Below are 24,344 nucleotides of genomic sequence, written 5' to 3'. Positions count from 1 at the left end.
TGCAGCTGCCCGCGGCCTGAACAGAACGATATTACAGCATTATAGCGAAGGAGCGATCCAGACGAATGACTGTGTTTTTAATCCTTTTAATCTCATTTCTGTGAAACATCAATAATAAAACTTTTCCACGTTCGTCCTGCTGTCAGGATCCTGCTGCACACAAAAATATTAACACAAAACCCAAGGGCAGTCCAGGAAGTAGATCCTGCGTGATCAGTTCACAGCACCTGATGGACGTGGCTAACGTCTGGAGCTACACCAGCTTCTGCTTCTTGCGAGCCTGAAACTGCTGCGTTTTGCTTTTGATGGATCTGACGAGCAGCGACAGACTCGGGTCCATCTGCTTCGTTGTCACCCGAGCGTCACAGTCTGCTTCCCGACTTTTCCCGTCGCTCTCCGCCTGCGTGGGCGTGACCTCCTGAGCACCCTCCAGGCGCCGCTGCTCCTCCTCCCGCTGGCGCTGCTTCTCGGCTACGATGCTCTGCGTGGCTTTGGTCTTCTTGTAGCTGGGGTGGGAGGGGTCCAGGTTGAAGAGATGGGAGGTGAACATGGCCTGGAAACGAGGGTCTTTAACGTCCACCTGCAGAGAGGGAGAGATCAGGATGAGTTTCACGTACACCTGAGCCTGGATTGGTCCAGACGTGTCTGAAGGTCAGCGCCATCGTTTCCCACCGCGGTCACATCATGTGACCTGCTGCCATCAGCCAAACGATGCAGACCAACCAATCCTGCACAAACAGACTGAGGAGCAGCCGTTTCCCCCGAGCGTGACCTCCATCACCCCCACCCACCCACCCAGTGCTACATGCAGAATAACTCCATCACTGCACTCTAACTTAATCACTAAGGTTAATCGTTTATTTATCACTGCTGTTATTGTCTGTAAAAGCAGGGAGCCTGAATGTTGTTGAACTTCTCTTCTACTGTGGCTAACAGTGAGCCTGCATCACTGCATCTCATCAACTCATATGTGAGTTCAGCTGTTCTCTGCCTAAAATAAGAGCACGCCGGCCTCGCGTGTTCACATCAGCACGTTGTTCACTTTCATTTGAATCCTGTTCAGTTCAGGCAACCACAGAATCACAGAGGTCAAAGGTTAAGCTGGCGCCTCTCTACAGTTTTCAGCCAGCAGCCGTTGAGAGTATGCTCACCTGGAAGTCGTCGTCCTCTGGCAGCTCCTCCCCTTTCTTCAGCAGCTTCTTCCTCTTCTTCTTGCTCAGGTTCTGCTGCTCCACGATCTTGTCGTAGTTGAAGTGTTTGTGTTTGTCGTCGTCGTCCATCAGCAGAGCCATCTCAGCCTGGAAACACACACACAGTTTATGTGGGACGGGCCGAAACGATCAGATCCAGAACCAGCCCGGCCGAGGCGCGACCTCTGACCTTCTGTTTCTGCAGCTCCTCCTCCTCCTCGGCTGTCCGTCGCTCTTCCTCCTGCTTCTTCTTTTTCTTCCCTTTCTGTTTCTTCTTCATGTCTGCAGAGACAAAATCAGAGACCCTGAAACTCTGTTGGTGGACACGGACACACACACACGCACGCACACATGCACACACACACACAAACACATATGCACACACGCACCTGCAGCACCGAGCTCCTCGGAGAAGAAGGGGTCGCTGAGGTCAACGTCTGAAGGAAGCTCGTCGTCGCTGAGCGCTCCCTCGCCTCCCTGATGAAGAGAAACCATCAGACAGGTCAGTGACATCATCACACTTGGATATGATCGGCGTGAATACAAACGTCTCAGGCTCAGCATAAAGAGGCTCAGAGGCGTTCGTCAGTGGCCAATCAGGCTGCAGCCTCAGGATGATGTAAGCAACACGTGTTGTACTGAAACCAGAACAAACTGGAATTCTCAGCCGGCCTGTCTGCAGGAAGATTCAAGCAGCGTCTGAACTGCTCCTGCTCCAATAACCTGCATTATCCGGGACCAGGACCGGGACCAGAAGCTCAGGGCTTGTTTATAATTACAGCTAATCACAGATAATTTGGCGTTCCTGCAGTGTTAGCCTCACTCAGCGAACTCCTGATGGATAATTCAGGACGTTCGGTTTTCCAAAACTGATTCAGGAAATTGATCCGAGATGTCAAAGTAAAAGCAGCAGCTCTCACAGCAGAGCGTCATAAACTCATCGATTTATTCAGGACTGAAGGCCGACATCGAGTGAGATGATGTAAGAATGCTGCTACTAACAAAGGCTGGAACGTTCCATCTAACAAAGACGCCGTTTGCGTCTGCAGGCCACGCCCTCACCTGTTTCCTCTCACACTTCTTCTGCTTCTTCTTCTCTCTCTTCTTCTGCAGGAACTCCTCCCAGGGCGTCAGCGCGTCTTTGGCCTCCAGCTTCTTCTTCACCAGCTGCTCCGTCGTCTCCTTCAGGCCTGCGGCGTGGAGAAAAACACTTTTAAAACAAGCCCCGCCTTCAGGCCCGACCTCTCCTCATGTTAAGAAAGCAGGAAGTGAGGCTGCGTGCTCGTACCTGGCACCCAGGTGACCTCCATCTCCATGTCTTTGTCCTCCTGCACCTTCTTCTCTTTCTCCTGGATGCCTTTCAGCAGCTCTCTGTACTTGGAGATCTGCTCCTCGCTCTTCTTCTTCTTCTTCTCCTCCGCCTCCACGACGCGCTCGTCTGTCCGACACAAACACAGCATACCTGCTCGGCGCCGCTTTCACATTTCAGCAGTCAGAAAACCTTCATGTTCTCGTGTTTCTCACCTGCCGCCGTCTTCACGTCCTCTTCAAAGGCTCCGTCACCACCACCTTCCTCCTCCTCTTCGCTGGAGGAGGCCAGGTAGGCTCTGAAGTCCATGTCCAGCAACTCGTCTTTGTTGAGCTTCCTGTTTAGGGCCGTCACGCGCTCGTGATCGGTTTCATCCCACGTCAGCTGCACCTGATCGGGTCGACACAAACACGTCACCGCCTGCTGCATGGATCTGAGCTCCTGCCCTGACGTCAGCTCTGAGTAACAAACTTCATTCACACAGGTGAACCTGCGAGTGTCGGGGAAGCGCTTACCTTCGAGGTGGCGGTCGCAGACGAGGTGAAGAGCTTGGGTGTGTAGGCCGACAGGTTTACGTCCGTCGCCGCGTCTTTGGGCTCCTCGTCAAACTTCACGTCATCGGGAACGAAGCTGCTCACGTAAGGAGAAGAAGACGAGCCGTGAGATCCTTTAACGACCTTCTAAAGTCGATAATCAACATTAAAGTTGAACAACGTGACGCGTTTGGCTTTTATTAACAAGCTGGAACAAATCTGTGTAACTATTGGATGATTAACGCGCGTCATCATGGTGACCCTGCAGCGCGTGCACTCTGACCTTTGACTGGACTAAAGTTCATTGATCGAAGCTCAGCTGGGGACCCGGGAATTAAGTAAATACTCAGATCCTGGATCCCAAAACACGGAGTCTCCTGGCTTCCCTGCAGACGTCCGATTCAGGAACGACTACATCTAAAAACCTTCATTATGGATTAACTGAAACTGGGAAAGCTGGAAGTTTATCAACAGGAACACATGAATCACTTGTTGTTAGGCTGCTCAGTGACACGCAGGTCCGAGCGCAGCTAAAGTCCACTCGCTGCGCTCGGATCAGTTTTCGCTAACGTGAGCCTGACGTGTGCGCGTCGCTTCGATGCTGTTTGCTGACGTACCGCAGGTCGAGGACGGAGCAGCTGCTCTCGTACTCGTAGCCGTCGCACTCCTCGTAGATCTTCGCCGCCGTCTCGGCCGAGTCGCACTCCGCCACGGCGTAGAAATACTTCAGACGCTTGAACTGGTAGTCCCGCAGCTTCTCCCTGTAAACCCTGAGAGCACACAACACACATGACCGTCTGACAGGTCAGCAGGGAGCCCCGCCCACCTGATACTCCACAGCTGTTTTTAAGCGTACACAGAATCACTGGTGTTCAAATGCAGCTTGTTTCAAAGCAATAAGGTTACAGTTACTCTCCAGCCACTTCATTAGGTACACCTGTGCATCTGCTTGTTAATGCAAATACCTGATCAGCCAATCACAGGGCAGCAGCTCAGCTGCAGACATGCTGAAGTTTAAACTGAGGACCCGACTGATGAAGAAAGGAGGTTTCAGAGACCATGAAAGTGTCACGGTTGTTTTCCCTCCAAACATCTGCAGCGAGCAGCGGCTCCCCTGCTAGCAGAGGGCAGAGCATATCTAAAGCTTGAAGCGGCAGAAGACCACGGCGCTGCTGCTGTGATGGTGTGGCGTGCTGCTCCAGCAAAGCTCAGGTCATCTCAGACGGTTTCTAGAACACCACGATGAGTTCGCTGCACTCATGGCTTCCGCAGACTCACTACAGCACCTGTGCGATGATGATGTCACTTCAGCGTGAACCAAAATCTCTGAGGAACGTTTCCAGCAGATGTTGAATCTGATGCATGAAGAATTAAGAGTCCCCCCCATTACCAGCAAGGTGTACCTAATGAAGTGGCCTGCATATTGATGTAATCCACCTTTTTTGTTGAAAAGCCAACAAACGTCCTGCCGGTGCCGAACCATCAGAGAGCCGACGCAGCCTCGTGACAGAAACCTTCCTACAAGCTGCTCGACTAACAAAGTCTGGCTGAACACTGCATCTAAATCCCGCCTCTCTGTGACATCATCATTACCTCTCCTCCTCCGTGTCGTCCTCCGAGTCGTCGGGCAGCGCCTTCAGCTCCATCGGTCCCTGACTCTCCTCCGCCTTCAGCCTCTCCTTCCCAAACTCTGACGGGTAGATCTGCAAACATAACCCAGCATGCACTGTGCTGATCATCAGCACTTCCTGGCTCCGCCCACACACAGACAAACCCACGCAGGTCTCCTTACCTTCACAGAGAGCACGGCGCCGCCTTTCGGCGTGAAGGATTGGAGCAGAGCCAGCAGGTCTCGGGCCTTCAGCCGGTCCCAGTCCATGTTGCAGACGGCAAGCCGCGCCGACACCTGACACGGTGAGATCGTGTTAGCAACGTTTCCCGGTGGCGCAGACTAACCTTTGACCTTCAGCCTTTACCGCACGCAGCATCACCTCGTCGCTCCGCGGCGCGTCTTTGCACAGCTCCCCCCAGTCGTGTTCGAGCTCCTCTTCCTCTTTCCTCAGGATGGCGTCCACGTCATCCTCGTCGTCTTCGTCCGAGCTCGTCTCGACGTTGCCCTTCCCCCGGGCCAGATCCGGCCCGCTGTCGCTGTCGTCCCCCGAATCCAGGCCCGACTCCTCTTCATCAGATCCACTCGCCTCGTCGCTCTGCGCCTCCTCCTCCTCACTGCCATCAGAGACGCTTAGGTCATCTTCATCCTCCTCTGCAGACCGCTGCTCGTCATCATCTTCATCACCTGCATCAGCATCGAACAGAAGAGAGACGGTCAAATCATTTCTGACACGCTTACCTGAGCAGGGTCAAAGGTCACCTGAACACACCCCCAATCATCCACACAGAGCGCTGCGTTGGGTTAGCAGCCTCAGTGTTGCTATGGTAACGGCTTGTCTCCGTTTCAGTGTTTTTACCTGAAGTTCATTAACATGAAAACATCTCCTGACCTTCAGAGAGACTCGCTGCTGCTTTAGGCTGCTCTGCTTTGGTGCCGCCGCCATCCTTCTTCTTCTTCTTCCCCTCTGCCGCTTTCTTGCCCTCGCCAGCTTCCTCCTCCTCCGAGTCGGACAGTTTGTAAAAGCGCTTCAGGTCCTCAGCGGAGGTGTGGTTGATGGGCCGCCCTCGCTTGTCCACCATGTACTTGACCTTGAAGCGCTCGTCGTGGAACATGGACTGAAAGCGTTTGTCGATCTTGACTTTGCGCTCCCTCTCTGGCATCTCCCAGAACCGCGGGTCCTTCTGGACCCGGAGGAAGCGCTCGTCCCCGTCTGGGCGTTTTTCGGACGACATGGCGGTAAAATCCCAGCGTCACCTGCAGAACAGAAACCAGTTAAAAACCACGTTTCACACCGAGCTGGTTTCTGCTCGGACGTCAAACCCAACCCCGAGCCTCGTGATGGACACAAGTGTGGCATTCAGGGTCATTCAGTAAACCTCATTACTACAATCACCGGCTCGTGTAGGACTTATGAGGTCGTAGAACTAAAAATGCTCACGTTTTAAAACATAATTTTAATGCCAACAACAATGACAACATGAACTCTGTGATGTCAGTGTGTACAGCGCCGGTCCTTCTTCTTCATGACCTCCGCTGGATCTTCTGGTCCTGAAGGACGGAGACTCGCTCCTGCCTCCTCCGAGCTCCAGGCCGACCACAGTTTGTCCCCCCGTGCAGGAGCAGTGTGGAGACAGTCTGTACAGCAGGCCGGTCCAGTGGACGGAACGGCTGCCTCACAGCTCTGGGTTAGAACCTGCTGGTTCTCCCGGCTCCTGCCTGGGTTCTCTCTGAGTTCTCCAGCTTCCTCCTACATGCTGCGTTTACAGGTGACTCTAGTGTTGCCTCAGGTGTGAGTGTTTCTCTGTGGCTGACAGACCGGCGACCTGCCCGGGTGGACCCGCCTCTCGCTGTGTGAGCGCTGGGACAGGCTCCAGGCTTCCAGGCTGTGATCGTCCGAGGAGGCAGGAGCTGAGGTCCAGCTGAGGTCATGAGAGGTCAGCCGCGCGTAAACACGCCCTTTATTTCTCACTGTCATCACAGACGTGCGAACCGACGCAGCAACCGGTGATGACCTCACAGGTATCAGTGTCGTTGAGCCGCGATGAGCTCAGACTGCAGCGCCGAGACGGTTATTATCGATCTCACCGTTATTATTATCGATCTGACGGTTTTGAATCGTTCTCTGTGCTCTTGTCTGTTTCATCCTCTGAAACTTTTGGAGGTTTTAAAGACGAGCAGGTTTGAAATCATTGCTCAGTTTGTGCCGCGCACCTCAGCCTGGTTTTCTGTTTTCATGTTTACAACCTGGAGACACCGGAAATAGCGGAGAGTACAGGAAACACTTGAGAGGACCGGAAACAGCACGTCTACGCTTGAAACACCTGAAACAACGTGAGCTTTAAATTAAACTCAGAAACTGGTGAAACTTTACCGACACAGCGTCCGCTCCTCCGCGATCTCTCACACGTGTTTACCCAGCATGCAACGCTGTAGCATCATCTGCTCCGCCCCGCCCCTTTCTCTAAGGCGAGCGAAGTGGGACAAACAGGAGCGAAACGCGGTTTAAACACAGAGAGTGACGCAGCAAACAACAAACGCAAATTATTTTATTAATTTAATTATCACTGTATTGTTTATATATTATTTTATTTATTTGTTTTCATTTAAGTCATTTTAATTTTATTTTATTCAATTTTACTTCCGTTCTCAGGCTGTGATCCGTTTCCGGGGTTTCCGGTGAGCTCAGCTGAGGCCGGTCCGGGTTTTGGGTCTCTCCCCTCGGAGGTGACCCGGTGTGGAGGATCGGACGTCTCCGTGTTGGTGTCTGTGAGTGTGTTCCGCGGGATGAGCGGCAGGCTGTGTCGGAGGCTCCTGCGGCTCGGCTGCCCTGCGAGCTCCGCGGGCAGCTGGAGCCGGCTCTCCGGGGCCGGTCTCAACGGTACCGGGCCACCGGGGGCCGGGCGCTCCGGGCTGTCGGGCGGAGGCCGCATGAACGTGTTCAGCAGGGAGATGAAGCAGAGGCAGAAGGACTGGGCCGCCCAGCTGCAGGACAGCCAGCAGTACGACTACCTGAGGGAGGAGGTGAGCCCGACCCACACACCTGCCCGGTTTTCTGTGTCTTTGTTTCTCCAACTTTATTTCAACAGAAACTTTAACAACAAACACAACACACGGAGAACACGCTGTGCAACTGTATTCAAAATTATAACACAGTGGAAGAGTGTGTATAAGTAAACACACAGGATAGAAATACAGATTAAACGGGGGAAAGTGACACAGACACACTGAATAATTAAAGAAGGACATTAAAATATTACAAATATTCATGTTTTTAAAGCTTTCTTGTTGTGACAGGAACAAACTGTTGTGTTTCTGTCCTGAGAGTGGAGAGCTTACATTTACAGATGTGGAGTTTGATCGATGAGGGAAAAGCATGAGAGTCTTTCTCACTAAAGTCAGTAAAACCAAATAACAGGTTTTGGTACAAAAGTACAAATTCTGATCAGATGCTGTCAGAGATGAAACTAACGATATGTTTCATAAAACCTGAGTAAAGGTAAATGTGGTAAAGCTTTAACAGGATCAAATCTATGAATGAGCTTAAATGAAATCTCCTTCACTTTGTTAGTAAGGAGGATTTTTTGTGGCAAAGACCAAACCTTTATCCAGTCAGCGTCCTCGACAACATGAGTCCAGAAAGAAATGGAAGGAGGAACAGAGATAAGAGACCTAATCTACAAGAGGAGAAACACATCTGACCTGAAGGAGACTCTGTCAGGACAGGGCGGAGCATGGACAGGCGTGGGGATACCGGGATGTTACACCTGGAAGGAAGAGCCAGTGTTATTGAAGAATACCATCATTAAACCAGTTTTCAAAGAAGAGCGATTTATTCTTGTAAAGAATGTTACAGATGTTCCAAATATAACATCTTTGTGGAGAACAGTGATGTTTACAGATCAAAGAGTCTGCTGATGAAAGTTTGAGTCTCATTGGGATTTTCTGACTTTTGTAAGTCCCAGCCACCCAAATGTGAAAAGACGTGATGAGAGAGGAAGTCCAGATGGATGCTTTTAATCCACTTTTTTGAAAGCATCATTTAGGGAACTGAAATCTATCAAATTTAAGCCACCATTGTTACAATTGTTCATAACTACAGATCTGAGGACGTGGTCAATTTTGTTTTTCCACAGAAAATGAAATAACAATTTATCAACAGAGTTTTCTGTGTGCCCTGCACGCGTGTAGTTATGCAGGTAATTAGAGATGTCCTGACTGACGTACACCAAAAATGTCCTCCTCTTCCTCCTCTCCTCCTGCCTGCAGCTCCATCTTCATCCTCCACCCTCCCTCCTCTGCACACGCTCAGACCAGGTCAGCCTCTCTGACCCTGAGCGGTCCCTCTGATGGACTCGTGTCCATCTTCAGCTGGTCCTCAGCCTCGTCAAACATCTGGATCATAGAGAATGAGATCAGAATTTGCAGCTGGGTTTGACGTCACCATCAGTGATGATCTCACTGAATGAATCACACGTTGTTCCTGTTGTTTTGTCTAAAGGGGGGGAAATGATTTCATTATAACAACCAGACCCGGCCACGCTGATCAGACGTCCTGTGCTGTTGGTTTGCAGGTCGGGAGTCGAGTGGCCGATCGGGTTTACGACATCGCACGGTGAGTTCATGACGAGGCAGCTGGACCCACGTTTCACACAGTTTAACCACAGAGAGACACGTCTGCTTCAAAAGTCATAGAAATCATCTGAGGAGGTCAAAGACCAGGAAACGTTCACACAGCCAGATTACTCCAATGCAGTTTTGTTTCTATAGCAACGATCACAACAGCAGTCGCCTCAAGGCGCTTTATATTGTAAGGTAGACCCTACGATAATACATGCAGAGAAAAACCCAACAATCATATGACCCCCTATGAGCAAGCACTTTGGCGACAGTGGGAAGAAAAAACTCCCTTTTAACAGGAAGAAACCTCCGGCAGAACCAGGCTCAGGGAGGGGCGGGGCCATCTGCTGTGATTGGTTGGGGTGAGAGAAGGAAGACAGGATAAAAAAAAAAGTCACCGTTTGTCTTCCTGTCTCCTCAGGACGTTTCCTCTGGCGCTGGACATCGGCGGAGGAAGAAGTCACATCGCAGAGCATTTAAGCAAAGTACAGTGTGTGTGTGCGTGTGCATGTGTCTGTGTGCGCAACACCCATTGTCTGAGGTCACCACTGTGACATCATCACATGTATTCAGCAGCTACAGACGGATCGGATTTCCTGATCAGAGATGAACTGATGAGCTCAAGTTAAAGCGCTGCTGTTTCTGTTATGACGTCACACTGTTGCTCATATTAAACACGATAAACATAAAGTCACGAGCTCAGTGTGCAGAAAAGGCCTCAGACGAGTCTTTGTTACCTCGGTAACGAGCTGATGTCATTTAGATCTCCTTATATGGTCATCTCCACAAACTGTAGTTCACCAAAACAATCAAATAGAAAACCTGAAATCATTTTGTGAGTTTGGGAAACCAAATTAAATAAAGTTATAGAGGAACTCTTATTTATAGTTTTGGATTTGTGCGATCACAGACTGTCTGAGGAGGTTTTAGGTGAATATGAGACTCGGAGTCAGCAGCTTTGACAGCTGCAGAGACGACACCACAGTAATAAAAACACTGAGAGTAAAACTGAACACAATTCAAAACGGAAATAAAACTGAATGTATAACAGCTCCGGTACAGACGTATAGCTTTCGGCTCTGGGTGCTGCCCCTCTGTAGGCTTCCCAGAGTCGGTCAATCAGCACAAAGTGGATACAGGAGCTAAAACATTTCAAACAGAATCAGAAAAAGACGGATTATTCTGAGCTGTGAATCATGCAAAGCTGCTCTCAGAGTCAAAGAATAAAACCAGAGAGCGGGAGATGAGCAGAACGTTAATCATGAGCTCAGATGTTTGTTGCCTGTGTATGTGTGCGCTGCACGAGTTTCACTGCTGTTATGATGACCTCTGTGCTGACGATGTGTCCTGCAGGAGGTGGTGGAGCGTTTCTGCCTGACAGAAGTTTCCCATCAGTCTCTGGTGGGTCCTTAGACTCGTACTCAGATATCAAAGATGGTGGCAGGAGTTTGAAACAGACTGCTGTAATTTCATATGTGAATGTTGTTTTCTGATCAGAGACGGAGGAGGCCGAGCGAGATCCCGACTCACTGCGTCCTGGCTGACGAGGAGTTTCTGCCGTTCAAAGAAAACACCTTCGACCTGGTAGTGAGCAGCTTGGCGTGAGTACCAGAGCTCGTTTCACTGCAGCTCGTTTCACTGCTGCTCGTTTCACAGCAGCTAATTTCACTGCAGCTCGTTTCACTGCTGCTCGTTTCACAGCAGCTCGTTTCACTGCAGCTCGTTTCACTGCTGCTCGTTTCACAGCAGCTCGTTTCACAGCAGCTCGTTTCACTGCTGCTCGTTTCAGTGCAGCTCGTTTCACTGCAGCTCATTTCAGTGCAGCTCGTTTCACTGCATCTCGTTTCACTGCTGCTCGTTTCACTGCAGCTCGTTTCAGTGCAGCTCGTTTCACTGCAGCTCGTTTCACTGCAGCTCGTTTCAGTGCAGCTCGTTTCACTGCAGCTCGTTTCACTGCTGCTCGTTTCACAGCAGCTCGTTTCACTGCTGCTCGTTTCAGTGCAGCTCGTTTCACTGCATCTCGTTTCACTGCATCTCGTTTCAGTGCAGCTCGTTTCAGTGCAGCTCGTTTCACTGCATCTCGTTTCACTGCTGCTCGTTTCACTGCAGCTCGTTTCAGTGCAGCTCGTTTCACTGCATCTCGTTTCAGTGCAGCTCGTTTCACTGCATCTCGTTTCACTGCAGCTCGTTTCACTGCAGCTCGTTTCACTGCATCTCGTTTCAGTGCAGCTCGTTTCACTGCAGCTCGTTTCAGTGCAGCTCGTTTCACTGCAGCTCGTTTCGCTGCAGCTCGTTTCGCTGCAGCTCGTTTCAGTGCATCTCGTTTCACTGCATCTCGTTTCACTGCAGCTCGTTTCAGTGCAGCTCGTTTCACTGCATCTCGTTTATTGCTGCTCGTTTCAGTGCTGCTCGTTTCATTGCTGCTCGTTTCACAGCAGCTCGTTTCACTGCTGCTCGTTTCAGTGCAGCTCGTTTCACTGCAGCTCATTTAACAGAAAAGGTTTGAGTGACCGACTGTTTGCTGCAGTACCAACTTCAGCCACGAGATGGCGTCTGAGCTTTTTTAATGGTTTCCTACAGTAGTGTTTTATGTCAGGTTCATGTTTTCTTGTTTTTTGTGTCTTTTTTATAATTTGTGTGTCTTTGTGGTTGTTTTCAGTTTGAACCTCGTTCTAACGTCTTACCTGCTCATTCTGAGTCTCTGTGCCTGTTTCATTTCCTTTCACAGCTTTTTAATAACTTCCTGTTTATGTTTTTTTTTACACTGTTTAATATAAATGAAGTCAAATATATTAATCATGTGATTTGTGCTGATTATCTCAGTCACAGTTTGAAAAGATTAAATTCATCATATATTTTTAAATCGTTGCTAATAGAACTGAAGGACATCGTAAATAATAATGACCTAAAAGTTGCAGGTTAATCATGTCGTTAGATTTTTATGTCCAGAAATGCAACGAGTGATTTTAAGGTTAAAAAAATCAAATGTATGAAATAAAGTTTGTCTAGACTGAGAGGACCAGGTTTTGTTATGAATAACATGTGTGCTCATTAAAACTGCAGCTGAGCTTCATGAAAGTCACGTCTGTGTTTTTCAGTCTGCACTGGATCAACGACCTGCCTGGAGCTCTCAGACAGGTGAGATGAACCTGTCGCGATACCATAATTATCAGCGACGGTCCTGACTGCAGCTCGCCCGTTAACGTTTTACTGTGCGCCGTCCTCTCAGATTCACCAGGTGCTGAAGCCGGACGGGGTGTTCATCGGAGCGATGGTGGGCGGCGAGACGCTCTACGAGCTGCGCTGTTCCCTGCAGCTGGCCGAGACGGAGCGGGAGGGCGGGTTCTCGCCCCACATCTCCCCCTACACCGCCGTCACCGACCTGGGAAACCTGCTGGGCCAAGCTGGCTTCAACATGCTCACTGTGGTGAGTCAGCATGGCTGCATTTGTTGAACACACAGAATGTTTAACATCAGCTCACGGTGACCTCTGACCCCTCCGCCTCTTTGTTCCAGGACATCGATGACATTCAGGTTCATTATCCAGGAATCATGGAAGTCATGACGGATTTACAAGGTACGAGCTGGGAACCGTTCGTTTGAATCATGTCGTTCCTGAAACATTCAAACACGGCTCTACAGTCGTCCTCTTCACGTGGAAGCAAAGGAAAGCGAACTGCACGCTGAGGATCTGCACCTCAACGACTTCAGTTTGATTATGTAGATGACAGCGACGCTCAGAGTCGTCAGCACAGAGCTTTAGGTGACCGAGTCCCTGAGTGAACGTGCTGTTTTTATTCCTCCTTTCATTTACCTGCAAACAGGCTTCAAACTGAGCTGCAGAGGCTCCTCCTGAATAAGAGCGCATTTCAGGATTCGCTGTTTAAGCTAAAACAGTTTGATGACCTCACTGCGGTTTGATTCCTGAACCAGTTTCGGATCTGAGGTCATTCGTGAGGCTGTTAGTTTAAACAAACTTTAGATTAAAGGTCAAAGTTTAAAAGTGCAGTGTTTGTGATGTGCTCTGTGCAGGTATGGGTGAGAGTAACTGTGCGTGGAACAGGAAGTCGCTGCTGCACAGAGACACCATCTTAGCAGCAGCAGCGATTTACAAAGGTGAGTCTGAGCTGCTGTCTGATTGGTGCTAAATGACATGTGATACACTGATGAGTATTAGTGTGGACTGGCCGATTTTGTTCGTACCGCCCGGTGCACGCGAGGGAATCGGTCTAAAGCAACAGCTTGGTGCAGTCTGCTCCATGTTCACCTCGTCTGAGCAGGAAGCCAGAAAAGGTGCACGAGTACAAAGCGGAGGGATGAGGAGACGTGGTCGGGCTGAAAAGAGGAACAGAGGATGAAGAACACCTGATCACAGAGTATAACCCTTTGAACTCTAACCCAGGGGTGTCCAACTCCAGGCCTCGAGGGCCGGTGTCCTGCAGGTTTAGATGTGTCCTTCATCCAACACAGCTGATTTAAATGGATAAATGACCTCCGCAACATGTCTTGAAGTTCTCCAGAGGCCTGCTAATGAACTAATTATTTGATTCAGGTGTGCTGACCCAGGGTGAGATCTAAAACCTGCAGGATGCCGGCCCTCGAGGATGGAGTCCGACACCTCTGCTTTAGACCCTAACCTGATGCTAGGTGAGGGTTTAAAGGGATAAAGCACTTCTGAGAGTGAGCACAGGCAGCGGTGTAGGTAACAGGTAAGCAGAGGGTCATCAGCTCAGAGGTGGAGGTGTGGCCTCAGTTTGAATGAGGTTGACATTGTTCTCACGAGCACGTGCAGCACGCGTTCTACTGAAGAAGGTTCTGGGTTTGAATCTGCGTCTCTGCTAACAAACAAACTGTTATTGTCCTTGTAATGAACAATAGTTGAATAAACAGTAAAGCCAGTCAGAGTGTTACTGTGTTTCTGACACTTCTGCTTTCCACTCGTGTTCTTTGCTGGCCGGCTGTTGTTTGCTCATCAGTGACGCGTCAGGCTGAAGCTTTAGTCACAGCGCGGCGGTTCATGTGTCACTGTGTTTTTCAAATGTTTCAGAGATGTACGGCAGTGAGGACGGCTCCATTCCCGCCACCTTTGAGATCCTCTACATGATTGGCTGGAAGCCTCACGAGTCTCAGGTGAGAACACCTGATCGCTCCGTGCGCTTCAGCCTGTTTCTGCTGCGTTCACGGTGGAGCAATCTCCACCTTTAGGACGTGAGCGTAGCAGAATAATCACCGTTTGTTAACAAACAGCTTCTGGTTTTAGAAAAACCTGATTTTAGATCCATGACTTCAGCGTTTTTTCTCTTTCAGGCCAAACCGGCGAAGCGAGGCTCGGCCACCGTGTCGTTTGGAGATTTATCAAAGACCGGCCGACCGAGCGGCACGGACCAACCGTAGAGCCTCGGAGCCGACTGTAGACGCCATATTTAATGAAAATAAAATGTTTTAGAGGCAAGAAACATGAACTCTGATGTACAGAAGACAAATATGATGTTGTAAGAGTTTGTCTTTGACAGGAAGTTGTCTTTTAGAAATCTAAAAATAAAAGCTGACACATCTGTTCACGTGGCTGAAACATGAGAGAAACCAAACGGTTCAAGTGGGATCGAAACACTCGAAGTCATGTTCACTCAAACATCAGACACACAGCAGCAGCTCGGTGCATGCAGACGTGTAGACGTGGTGAAGGCGAGCAGCTGAAGTCCAAACTGAGCATCAGAATGATGAAGAAAGGTGGTTAGAGTGACTGAACGTGGCACTGGTATCACTCCTGTCAGTGAGAACAGGAAGCTGAGGCTCACACTGACAGACCTGACCAGCAGAAGATGGAGAAAGATCTGCTCAGAGTTTAAAGAGGATCCATCCTGCCTGGATCGGCTCTGGAACCCTGTTAAGATCCAACCAACCACAATATGATTTTTGTCATTTTTCAAATGGTCTGAAACTTTTGATCAGGACTGTATCTGCAAATCAAGAACCTCAAGACCAGACAGATCAGGTTGATCCCAAAACGGCGTTCATGAGGGTCGCTGCAGCGACACGGCTGCAGGGTGGAGAGCGCCAGGGCGATGAGTCCCGCCTACCTGCTGTTTAACTGGTCCCATTTGAAATAACTTAAGATGATAAAAATATGTAAATGAGGAACTTTAATACCTGAATATGGGTTTGGCTAGACTAGACTAGAGAAGATTTTTTAAAATAAGTGTTTTAAAAACATTATTTCTGTTCTTAAAATCACTCTGTGTGATGTCAGCAAATTAGGAACGAGTGTTCGCAGCCCGCGCCATAAGTACCCACCCATCACGAGCCTCACTCAGAAGTTCCTCTTTCATAGAAACGCTGCTGCCGTCGCTCAGACGTCTGCAGAGATGCTGCTCTACGCCTGCCTTCTCCTGTGTGTCCACGTCTGTCACAGCGCTGCAGGTAAGAACGCCTCCGTCAGCATTTTATCACGATTACAGCTGCAACAATGTAACACTCCTCTCTGTTTCCTCTGGTTATCTAAGGAAGATAAAGGCTGTTATATGATGATTATATGAAGCAGAACAAAAGGACAGAAGCTAGAGTCAGTGTTAAGAGAATGAATATGAAAGTATATACGCTGTTTCTGGAGCTGTTTGATCCACGTGCAGGTTTCACTTTATTTGCCGTTCATGTGTCTCCTCTCTGTGGGGCTCGCTGTGTTTTTAACCATGAGTCAGTCTGACTGAGAAACTGACTCTGCACCAAGCGCTGAGCCTAAGCACACATACATAACCACACTTACAGCCCTGCCCCGAACCCTCGGCCGGGACCAAAACTTCCGAAATAAACTTCATGTTTTCTTCACACAGACCTGAAAGCAGCGGCTGAGACCATAAACTCATCGGGGAGGTGTTGACTAAGCTCAGACATCAGCAGAGCAGAGCTGTCCTGTTCTCACAGACTTGAATCTATCGCCCCCGGCTGGCAGTGCTAAGAATGCAGGTTTAAAAGGCTTCAGCTGATGAAGTGGTTTTAATTTAAAAAAGAAAAATGAAAAGAAACATAACTCCGGCCGTTCATTTTTCCACTGCTTACCGGGTTCAGGTTGCAGGGCAGGAGTCTGAGCAGAGGAGCCAATGGAGTCAGTCCTCCTGTGGGGCTCCGCCCATGGCCCAACTGTAGGTGGCTGAGAGATAGCAGCTAGATACAGCCGGGCAATGGAACCAATTTCCTGCAGTCGCCCTGGGCACGAGGCGTGGGGCTGGTGTTCCTGTATCCCCTCAGTCCATGAGAGAGTTGCTTCCCTGCAGCTCTGGGTCAGGGTCCTGACTGCTTCATGCCAAATGCAGTTCAGATTACCTACGTAGAGTCACCTGGTGGGGTGGGACTCCATCGTTCTGCTGGGAGACTTCAACGCTCAGGTGGGCATTGACATAGTTGGGAGGGGCCTGCCTGATCTGAACTCGAGGGGTGCTCTGTTTCTGGACTTACATGCAAATCACAGTTTGTCCATAATGACCATAACGATGTCCACAGGCACTGGGAGGCTGGGGACACCTCCACTCCTGGAAGGAGCTGCAGCTCACGCTGGTTTGAACCCCAGAACCATAATGACATCATCAAAGAGGCCAGCTTATACCTGCTGACTCTGACTGTGGATCACTTCACTGGCACAATTCACACAAACCTATTAAAGCAAACTAAACACACTTCATTTCTTATTATATGAGATAAATTCAGGTTGTAGGTTTTACGATCAGCTCTGCTGAAAGGATGTCTGCCAATGGTCCTTTAATACCCCTGATATATACGTGACATGCATGACTGACAATGCAGCTGTCACAGCAGAGTCATGGAGACTGAACTAAATGACAAATCAAACAAGCATTCATCATTTTTATTATCAGGTCAACACGTCCAGAAAACTCAAGTCTGTCGCCTTCAGAAGCAAAATGAATAAAATGCAAATATTTATATTTAAAGTAAAGATGTTTATTTTAAACCACATCGCAGAGCCGTCCATCAGGTTCGTACGGCGCTCTGGAGGCTGCTTCCTGTCAGAGAGCAGTTTGTTGGTTCCTCAGGCTCCTGAATCTCAACAACAGATGCTCCAAGATTTTTATTTAAATAAAGCATAACATGAAACAGCAGACTAAAGATAGACAAAGGGGAAATGTCCTTTAAATGTTTAAAAGATGAAAATAACTGGAGGGAAGGAAGGCCGGTCAGCGTGGCGTGAATCAGGAAGCATCCGATACAGATTCAGACATGTGACATCATCATTTCTGCTTTTTACTTGACAGGAATCCCCACAGTCAGCACACAGCAGCACACGGACGCTGTGCTCACCTGTCCTCATGCTCAGGGAGATGTAACCTGGAGCCGAGCTAAAGGAGGCACCCGGGTGACTCTTCTCACCGTCAGTAACGGTCGCGTGAGCAGCAGTTCGGAGCGCTTCGGTTCCCGTAACAACAACGAGCTGCTTATCAGGAATGTTGTAGAGTCTGATACTTCGATGTATCTGTGCAATGAGAGGAAGACAGCCTATCTGAACGTGACCACAGACCCCAGCGTGGTTGATCAAACAGTCACGGGGAGAAAGGACGACCCTGACCGGAAGGTGACGGCTGCAGGTGCAGACACGGCGCCCCCCTCAGACTTGTGGAAAGTTCCTGTTGGCGTGCTGGCAGGAGCTGCACTGGTGCTGTTGTCCATGTTGACTCTGAGACTGTGGAAAGCCGAGAAAGCAGCGAGGGACACGAGGGCGGTGCTGAGTGAGGTGGTTTATGAGGAGATCGGACACGCCGACGTGGAGCCCGGCCCAGCCCTTGAGTCCGAGGTGGAAACCCCGTACTGCTGCTCCGACGTCAGCAACCAGTCAAACACCTCCACAACACCGACTGCTCCTCTGTACAGCAACCTGTGCAGGCCCCAACCTGAAGGACACGCCTCCGACACCTGCGTGTATTACCTTACCCAGAATCCTCTGCAGATAGGAAGCAGCTGCCAGAGCTCCTCCTGACTTCTTTAAACCAATTATCGTGGGTGAGGGGTGGGTCTGACTGAGACTCCTCCCCCGCGTCCTGCTCCTCCCTTACTATCGAAGGACCATCACCTCCAAAAATGAACTTTCATTCAGTCAGACCTGAAGGCTGTGACTGAGACCATGAACCAATCAGGAAGCAGTTTACTGAGATCAGCTCTTTCCTCAGCGACTTCTATCCAATCAGAACACAGGAGCCCCTCCCACACGTCCTGGAGAGGCCACTTCCATCTTTTATATACAGTCTAATTATTTTCACGTTGCTGAATCAGTTTATATACGAAACGTCTTAAAATATGACGAACAGGCTGGAGCAGCAGGTGCAGATTTTTAATATTGTGTGAATTTATAAAAGTGATCTTTAAATAAAGGATGTCAGTTTATTTCAGAATCACTGCTCTTCAGAAAGCAAATAAACATATTCCAGTGTTTGCAAACATGTTCACGCAGCTGATAATAAACTAAACCAGGAAGAAATATTCATGCTTTAAAAGCTCGCAAGTTTTTTCTGCTTACAAATGATTCAAATAAAAATTTGTTCTCTAATTAGAATTTTCTCTCGGAGGCCCAATGACCATCGGCCTCGTCAGTTCAGCTGTGGACAAAAAAAGCATCAGTTTAAGACTTTAAATATAATTTATAAGAGAAAATTGTACAAGGCACAAAAAACACACACACACACACGTGGGTTATTCATGTCTTGTGGGGGCATCTAATTGACACAAAGCTTTCTCTAACCATCTAAAATGAATGCCTAACCCTGACACGAAAACCACATTTTGACTTTCAAAATTGGGGCTGTTGGTCCCCAAGAGTATAGTAAACCTCGAATCTTTGGTCCCTACGAAGATGTTAATACCCACACACACACACACACACGTGATACGGTCCTGCGTTGCCATGACAGCGTCTTTTGTTGATAGTGGAGCTGAGGCTCAGATAGCTAACAGCTAACGTGTTTGACTCCAGCCGCAGTTTTCTGACAGTATAATTAAAGTTTCCGGGGCGCTGTGAGTCTGCGCAGTGTGTCACGATGGTGAGTAAAGTTTTACTTTAACCGGTGTTTGTTTCAGTCATGTTGTTGTTAGCATGTTAGCTTAGCCCTAGCCTGGCAGTAACTGTTATCCCGATGAGCGGAACGTCACGCGCCTCTTACCCTTCTGTCCTCAGCCGCCGAAGGCTAAAAGCAAGAAGAAGGGCGGGAATGTGAAGTCTTCCACGGTGGTGGACGGTCTGTCCACGGAGGACATGTCCAAGGATCAGGTCAGAGCTGCTAACGGTGCTAACGTTAGCCTCTCACAGTGTGAGGGGGTCCATCAGGGGGTCCGCGGCCCGGCCCGGCCCCACAGTCCAACACGTAACAGGCCCGATTGTGATCGTAAAATAACAAGTACACTGTCCACTTCATTAGGTACACCTGTAACCTCAGCCTGAGAAAATACATTTACCTGAAACACCACAATCAGATGAAGTTTGAGGCTCTGTGTATTTCCTGCAAACTGCAGTTTTAAGCGTTACGTTTCAGTGACCTGTGTCTGACCTCCAGCTGGAGGACCACATCATCCACCTGCGGGAGGAGCTGGACCGCGAGCAAGAGGAGAAGAGCTACTTCCAGCTGGAGAGAGACAAGATCCAGGCCTTCTGGGAGATCTCCAAGAGGAACCTGGACAAGACGAAGGCCGAGCTGAGGAACAGGAGCCGGGAGAGAGATGAGGCCGAGGAGCGCCACCGAGTCGAGATCGAAGTGAGCTGCGCACGCGATCCTGGAGGTTTACTGTACCCTAATCCTGACTTTATCTCAACCTAATTTTAGTCCTGACCCGTCCTTGGTCACTGTCCAGGTCTATAAGCGGAAGCTGAAGCACGTCCTGTCTGAGCAGCACAATGGCATCACTGAGCTGAAGATGGAGGCCGTCTCTGCGTCCTCGCTGGTCGAGAAGAAGCACGTGCAGTCTGAGATCGCGCTCCACAGAAACGTTCAGGGTCTGCAGGCGGAGCTCACGGAGAAGAAGTTCCACATCGAGAGCCACATCAAAGCGCTGCAGCTGGTGAGTCGCTGCCCGTAAATCGATTTAACACTTGATTTTTACACCTGGACACCTCGGTGATGTCACTTCCTCCTTGACAGAAACATCAGACGGAGCTGATGGAGCTCACCAACCACTACGAGCACAGGATCAGAGGTAAGAACACCTGTGAGCTCGGCGCCAATCAGGTGACCTTTCAGCCCTGGGACACTGATCTCCTCGTTTCCTTTCCTTTCCTCCACGTGTACTACTTCCTTCCTATTCTTTTCCCACTCCTTCCTCTCCGTTCATCTTCCTTCATAACCTCTGCTGCTGTTTCCCTCCCTGCGCAGACATCGAGGTGAAGTATCATAAGAAGATGCAGATGATGATCCAGGAGGAGAAGAAGAAGCGTCAGGTGGCGGTCGCCGAGCTCGACGAGAGGATGAAGAGTCGAGAGGCGGCTCTGATTGAGGAGCACGACCGAGCTCTGCGGAGAGTTGAGGAGCATTTCACGTCCACTCGGGAGAGACTGCTGACAGACCAGAGGACGCTCAAGGTGAGACCCGTGAGCCGGGACGGAGACTTCAAGGCTGTGCGGTGGGTGGAGCACAGGGACACAGATTCAAGGTTTTTACACATAAAATAATATTTAGAAACTTTAATTTTCACAGACTTTGTGTTTGTTTGAAGAGCAGTCCTTCTCCAGCTTCAAAAGGTCAAAGGTAACACAGTTGGACATGAAATAGCATTTTTACACAAGAACAGGACTGAAAGTTGGCGACAGCTGGTCTGATGAGAGTTCAAAGAGTTTACAGCTGCCTGCAGGGTTAGGGCACCGAAGAAGAGCTCTTCGAGAACGGCCGCTCACTCGTTTCTGAGATGTTTGACCAGAACATCTTCACAGATCTGAAACTTCTGTCCAAGCTGTCTCATTGTGACTCACTTCCTGCTCTGGATATGAGTTATATATCAGGTCTTTTTAGAGCAAGTTCTTTATGAGGTAAAATATCTTCTTACGTGTTTGCTGCAGAAACTGAAATGAAAGGAAACTTGCTGTTAAATTCTGGATCCTACATTTCCCATAATGCTGCTTTTTGTTTGGGGCTCACTGCTCGATAAAGCTGAGACCTGCCAGCGGTGTGGTTGTCTGTCTTCACGCTGTGTTTCCTGTGTTTGGTAGGAGGAGCTCACGGAGGCGCAGACGCAGCAGGCTCGGGTGTCCCGAGAGTTCTCCAAGGCTCAGGAGGAGAGCAGAAGCCTGAAGGAGGCTCTGCCGGAGGCCCAGCGGGAGCTGGCTGAGCTGCGCCGCCGGCTGGAGGAGCACAACCGCTGCAAGGCCCAGATGCTGGTGCGTTTCTAAAAGCTCCGCCTCCCCCCACTGTGGCGTTGATAGGCCCCACCCCTGCTCCTGAGGCTGCTAGCATTACTAGAATGGTGATGCAGAGCATTTTTCCTGTTAATAACTTTATAGATTGCGGCTCATTGGGAGAAAGCACCATCAGGTCACATGGTCGTGACCTCACGCCCCTCGTGGCCCAACTGTCGCTTAGCTACGAGTTTGCAGGTGGAAGTAGTTCCAGAGGCCCGGGAAGCTCGCCCTTATCAGAGCAGAACCTGGATAACAAAACAATATTTCTGCTCATGGCTGATATCATTCAGGAGACACGTGACATAAATTCTGATCAGTTTGTTTATGTCTTTAATGGAGATCATGTGACCACAGCTTCCAGTCACAGCTCAGAATAATCCTTCTTTATCTCATCCTCTGAAACAAGCTGCTTTAGCTCCTCCCACTTTCAACTTACATTTAATACGGACGACCGACATCAGTCTATTATAATAATAATAATAGTTATTATTATTATTATAAACATAAATGTAATAACTAGAAGCAGATGAGATCAATATTAAACTAAGCCAGTACAGAAAACAGATTTATGACCAAACAGGTGACTCAGGAACATGAAAGCTGAGCGGGAGCTTTAAGCACCTGGAGGCGTCTCTTCATAAATCATCGGTTGTTTGGATCAGCGGTCTCATTTAAATATGTCACACTGCAGACGAACGATGTTTGAGAGGTGAAATGAAGTTTATAGGAGTCACAGAAAGTGTGCAACAGTTAATCTAAATTAGGCAGATGCAGAAATTTGGGCAGCCCAACAGAAAAATGTCATCAGTATTTAGTAGATCCGACCTTTGCAGCATTAACAGCCTCTAAAGGCTTCCTGTAGCTTCCAATGAGAGTCTGGATTCTGGTTGAAGGTACTGGAATCCATGCGACCCTCAACTTTAATGAGATTCCCAGTACCGGCACTGGGCCCATGGCCCCACAGCATGATTGGACCGCCACCAAATTGTACTGTGGGTAGTGTTTCTCTTGGCCTGCTGTGTTCTGTTTCCACCATGCACGCCACCTCCTGTTATGTCCAGAAAGCTCAATTTTAGTTTCATGAGTCCACAGCAGTTTATTCCAAATTGCAGCTGGCGTGTCCAGTCGTACTGTAGCATACCTCAGGCTTCTTCTGCATTACTCTCCCACACAGCATCTCTTTGTGCACAGTGACACCATCTGCAGCCAGATGGTGTTGTAGGTCTTTGGAGCTGCTCTGTGGGTTGACTGTTCTCACCATCCTTCACCTCGGCTTATCTAAGATGTTTCCTCAGTGGAAACTGACAGCTGAAATCTCTCAGATAGCCTTCTGTATCCCTCCCCTAAACCATGATGTTGAACAGTCTTTGTTTTCAGCTCATTTGACGGCTGTTTCCAGTTGTTTGAGGCTCCCATGTTGCCACTGAGAAGATGCAAAGAGGAGAAAAACTTGCAATTGGCCACCTTAAATACCTGTTCTGTTGGATTCACCTGCATGTAGGTCAAGTGTGACTGAGCTCACCAAACAAACTCTGTTCCAATAATTAGTGCGAAAGGTATTGAATCAATAAAACGACAAAGGTGCCTGAATTTCTGCACCTGCCTAACTCAGATTAACTCACGCTGTGTAAACTTTATTTCACCTCTCAAACATCATCATGTTCGTCTGCTGTGTGACATATTTAAATGAAATTGCTGATCCAAACAACAGATGATTCATGAAGAAAAATCCTGAAAATGATCAGAGGTGCCCAAACCTTTGCATACCACTGTATGTAACTGATGATGTCATCACTGACAGGAGAGCCGGGCTCAGATGAAGGTCGTGGAGAGGGAACTGAGAGATCTGACACTGGAGCACGATCTGCTGCTGCAGGCCTCTGAGAAGGTAACCCGCCCGCATCATCTCCTCTCCTGCCTCCATCCATGATGTTGACGGTTGTGACCATGTCGGCGTCCCGCAGGTGCAGCAGGAGCGCGACGAGCTGCTGAAGAAGCAGAGGGACGCCATCATGGACGTGCAGCAGAGGAGCGAGCTGAAGGCGATGATGTTGGAGAGGAAGCTGGCAGCGCTCACCGAAACCTTGGAGAAGAAGGAGGCTCAGCTGTGCGCCGCGCTCTCGGCCTCCAGCGCCGATCCGACAGCAGCAGGCAGCGCCGCCAGCAGGCTGGAGGTAAAGATGGCGCTCGCACGTTTACAGGAGGCCAATCGTTAACACGAAGACGTGCAGATAAACGTCTCCACATCCAATTAGATCCGAGCACTCACATGTCTGACCTTTGTAGGCCATCGTGGAGCAGAAGCACAACACCATCGCGGCCTTAAAGGAGGACCTGGCTCAGCAGCGTAAGGTGAGCGGTAGTGGGCGGTGCACGGCTCACCTGTCAGCAGCTCAGGTGGTGACTGACTGAGCGTTTTTCTGCAGGGGTACGACGAGCAGAGGGAGGGGCTGAAGACTTGAACCTGCGCAGCAGATCCTGGAGGGAGCGGCCTCCACTCGGATTTGAAAAGAAGTTAAACTCTTTCAAAATAAAACGCATTTCCTCCTGAAGATGTGACGGACTCTGAATCGTTCCACGAAGTTTCTCCAATAATGTGGAAAGAAAATGAAACTTTATCATTTTGACTGATTTTCTACTGTTATTGTTTACAGACCTCACTGCTGATCTACCAAAACAAACAAAATAAAACTTCTTTTGG

At 49.3% G+C, this 24,344-nt stretch overlaps 4 protein-coding genes across 5 annotated transcripts; 2 read left to right on the top strand and 2 right to left on the bottom strand.

Moving 5' to 3' along the window:
- Nucleotides 1–252: 252 nt before the first annotated feature.
- On the bottom strand, nucleotides 253–8,358 carry esf1 (ESF1, nucleolar pre-rRNA processing protein, homolog (S. cerevisiae)). Of its 2 annotated transcripts, none has more exons than XM_063477086.1 (14): nucleotides 8,344–8,358; nucleotides 5,534–5,898; nucleotides 5,024–5,328; nucleotides 4,825–4,938; nucleotides 4,626–4,735; nucleotides 3,650–3,802; nucleotides 3,015–3,129; nucleotides 2,715–2,889; nucleotides 2,479–2,628; nucleotides 2,253–2,380; nucleotides 1,580–1,667; nucleotides 1,381–1,472; nucleotides 1,152–1,298; nucleotides 253–580 (listed from the first exon to the last, which is right to left on the bottom strand). In XM_063477086.1, the coding sequence occupies exons 2-14, from the start codon at nucleotides 5,874–5,876 to the stop codon at nucleotides 254–256; spliced, it is 2,247 nt and encodes a 748-aa protein (XP_063333156.1). In that variant the 5' UTR covers nucleotides 5,877–5,898; nucleotides 8,344–8,358; the 3' UTR covers nucleotide 253. The 2 variants fall into 2 exon arrangements, with proteins under 2 accessions (XP_063333156.1, XP_063333155.1); XM_063477085.1 differs by lacking the exon at nucleotides 8,344–8,358 and adding an exon at nucleotides 7,016–7,087.
- Nucleotides 6,557–14,820, top strand: ndufaf5 (NADH:ubiquinone oxidoreductase complex assembly factor 5). Its single transcript, XM_063477108.1, has 12 exons — nucleotides 6,557–6,578; nucleotides 7,295–7,665; nucleotides 9,216–9,256; nucleotides 9,683–9,746; nucleotides 10,615–10,662; nucleotides 10,759–10,862; nucleotides 12,360–12,399; nucleotides 12,491–12,688; nucleotides 12,778–12,838; nucleotides 13,294–13,377; nucleotides 14,309–14,391; nucleotides 14,569–14,820. The coding sequence occupies exons 1-12, from the start codon at nucleotides 6,572–6,574 to the stop codon at nucleotides 14,653–14,655; spliced, it is 1,188 nt and encodes a 395-aa protein (XP_063333178.1). The 5' UTR covers nucleotides 6,557–6,571; the 3' UTR covers nucleotides 14,656–14,820.
- LOC135933188 (keratin-associated protein 9-1-like) lies at nucleotides 10,890–11,953 on the bottom strand (the record flags this gene model as incomplete). Its single annotated transcript, XM_065471177.1, has 2 exons — nucleotides 11,946–11,953; nucleotides 10,890–11,634 (listed from the first exon to the last, which is right to left on the bottom strand). Coding segments are annotated over exons 1-2 (753 nt in total), but the record flags the coding sequence as incomplete, so codon positions are not given.
- A 4,493-nt stretch (nucleotides 14,821–19,313) lies between the features above and the next one.
- Nucleotides 19,314–24,337, top strand: LOC134629612 (dynein regulatory complex subunit 4-like). Its single transcript, XM_063477106.1, has 9 exons — nucleotides 19,314–19,528; nucleotides 19,812–20,009; nucleotides 20,107–20,313; nucleotides 20,394–20,448; nucleotides 20,625–20,830; nucleotides 21,455–21,622; nucleotides 23,445–23,531; nucleotides 23,608–23,817; nucleotides 23,930–24,337. The coding sequence occupies exons 1-9, from the start codon at nucleotides 19,514–19,516 to the stop codon at nucleotides 24,053–24,055; spliced, it is 1,272 nt and encodes a 423-aa protein (XP_063333176.1). The 5' UTR covers nucleotides 19,314–19,513; the 3' UTR covers nucleotides 24,056–24,337.
- Nucleotides 24,338–24,344: the final 7 nt, after the last annotated feature.

This window comes from Pelmatolapia mariae, linkage group LG6, assembly GCF_036321145.2.
Source record: "Pelmatolapia mariae isolate MD_Pm_ZW linkage group LG6, Pm_UMD_F_2, whole genome shotgun sequence".
NCBI lineage: Eukaryota > Metazoa > Chordata > Actinopteri > Cichliformes > Cichlidae > Pelmatolapia > Pelmatolapia mariae.
This window is presented reverse-complemented; position numbering and strand designations above follow the sequence as displayed.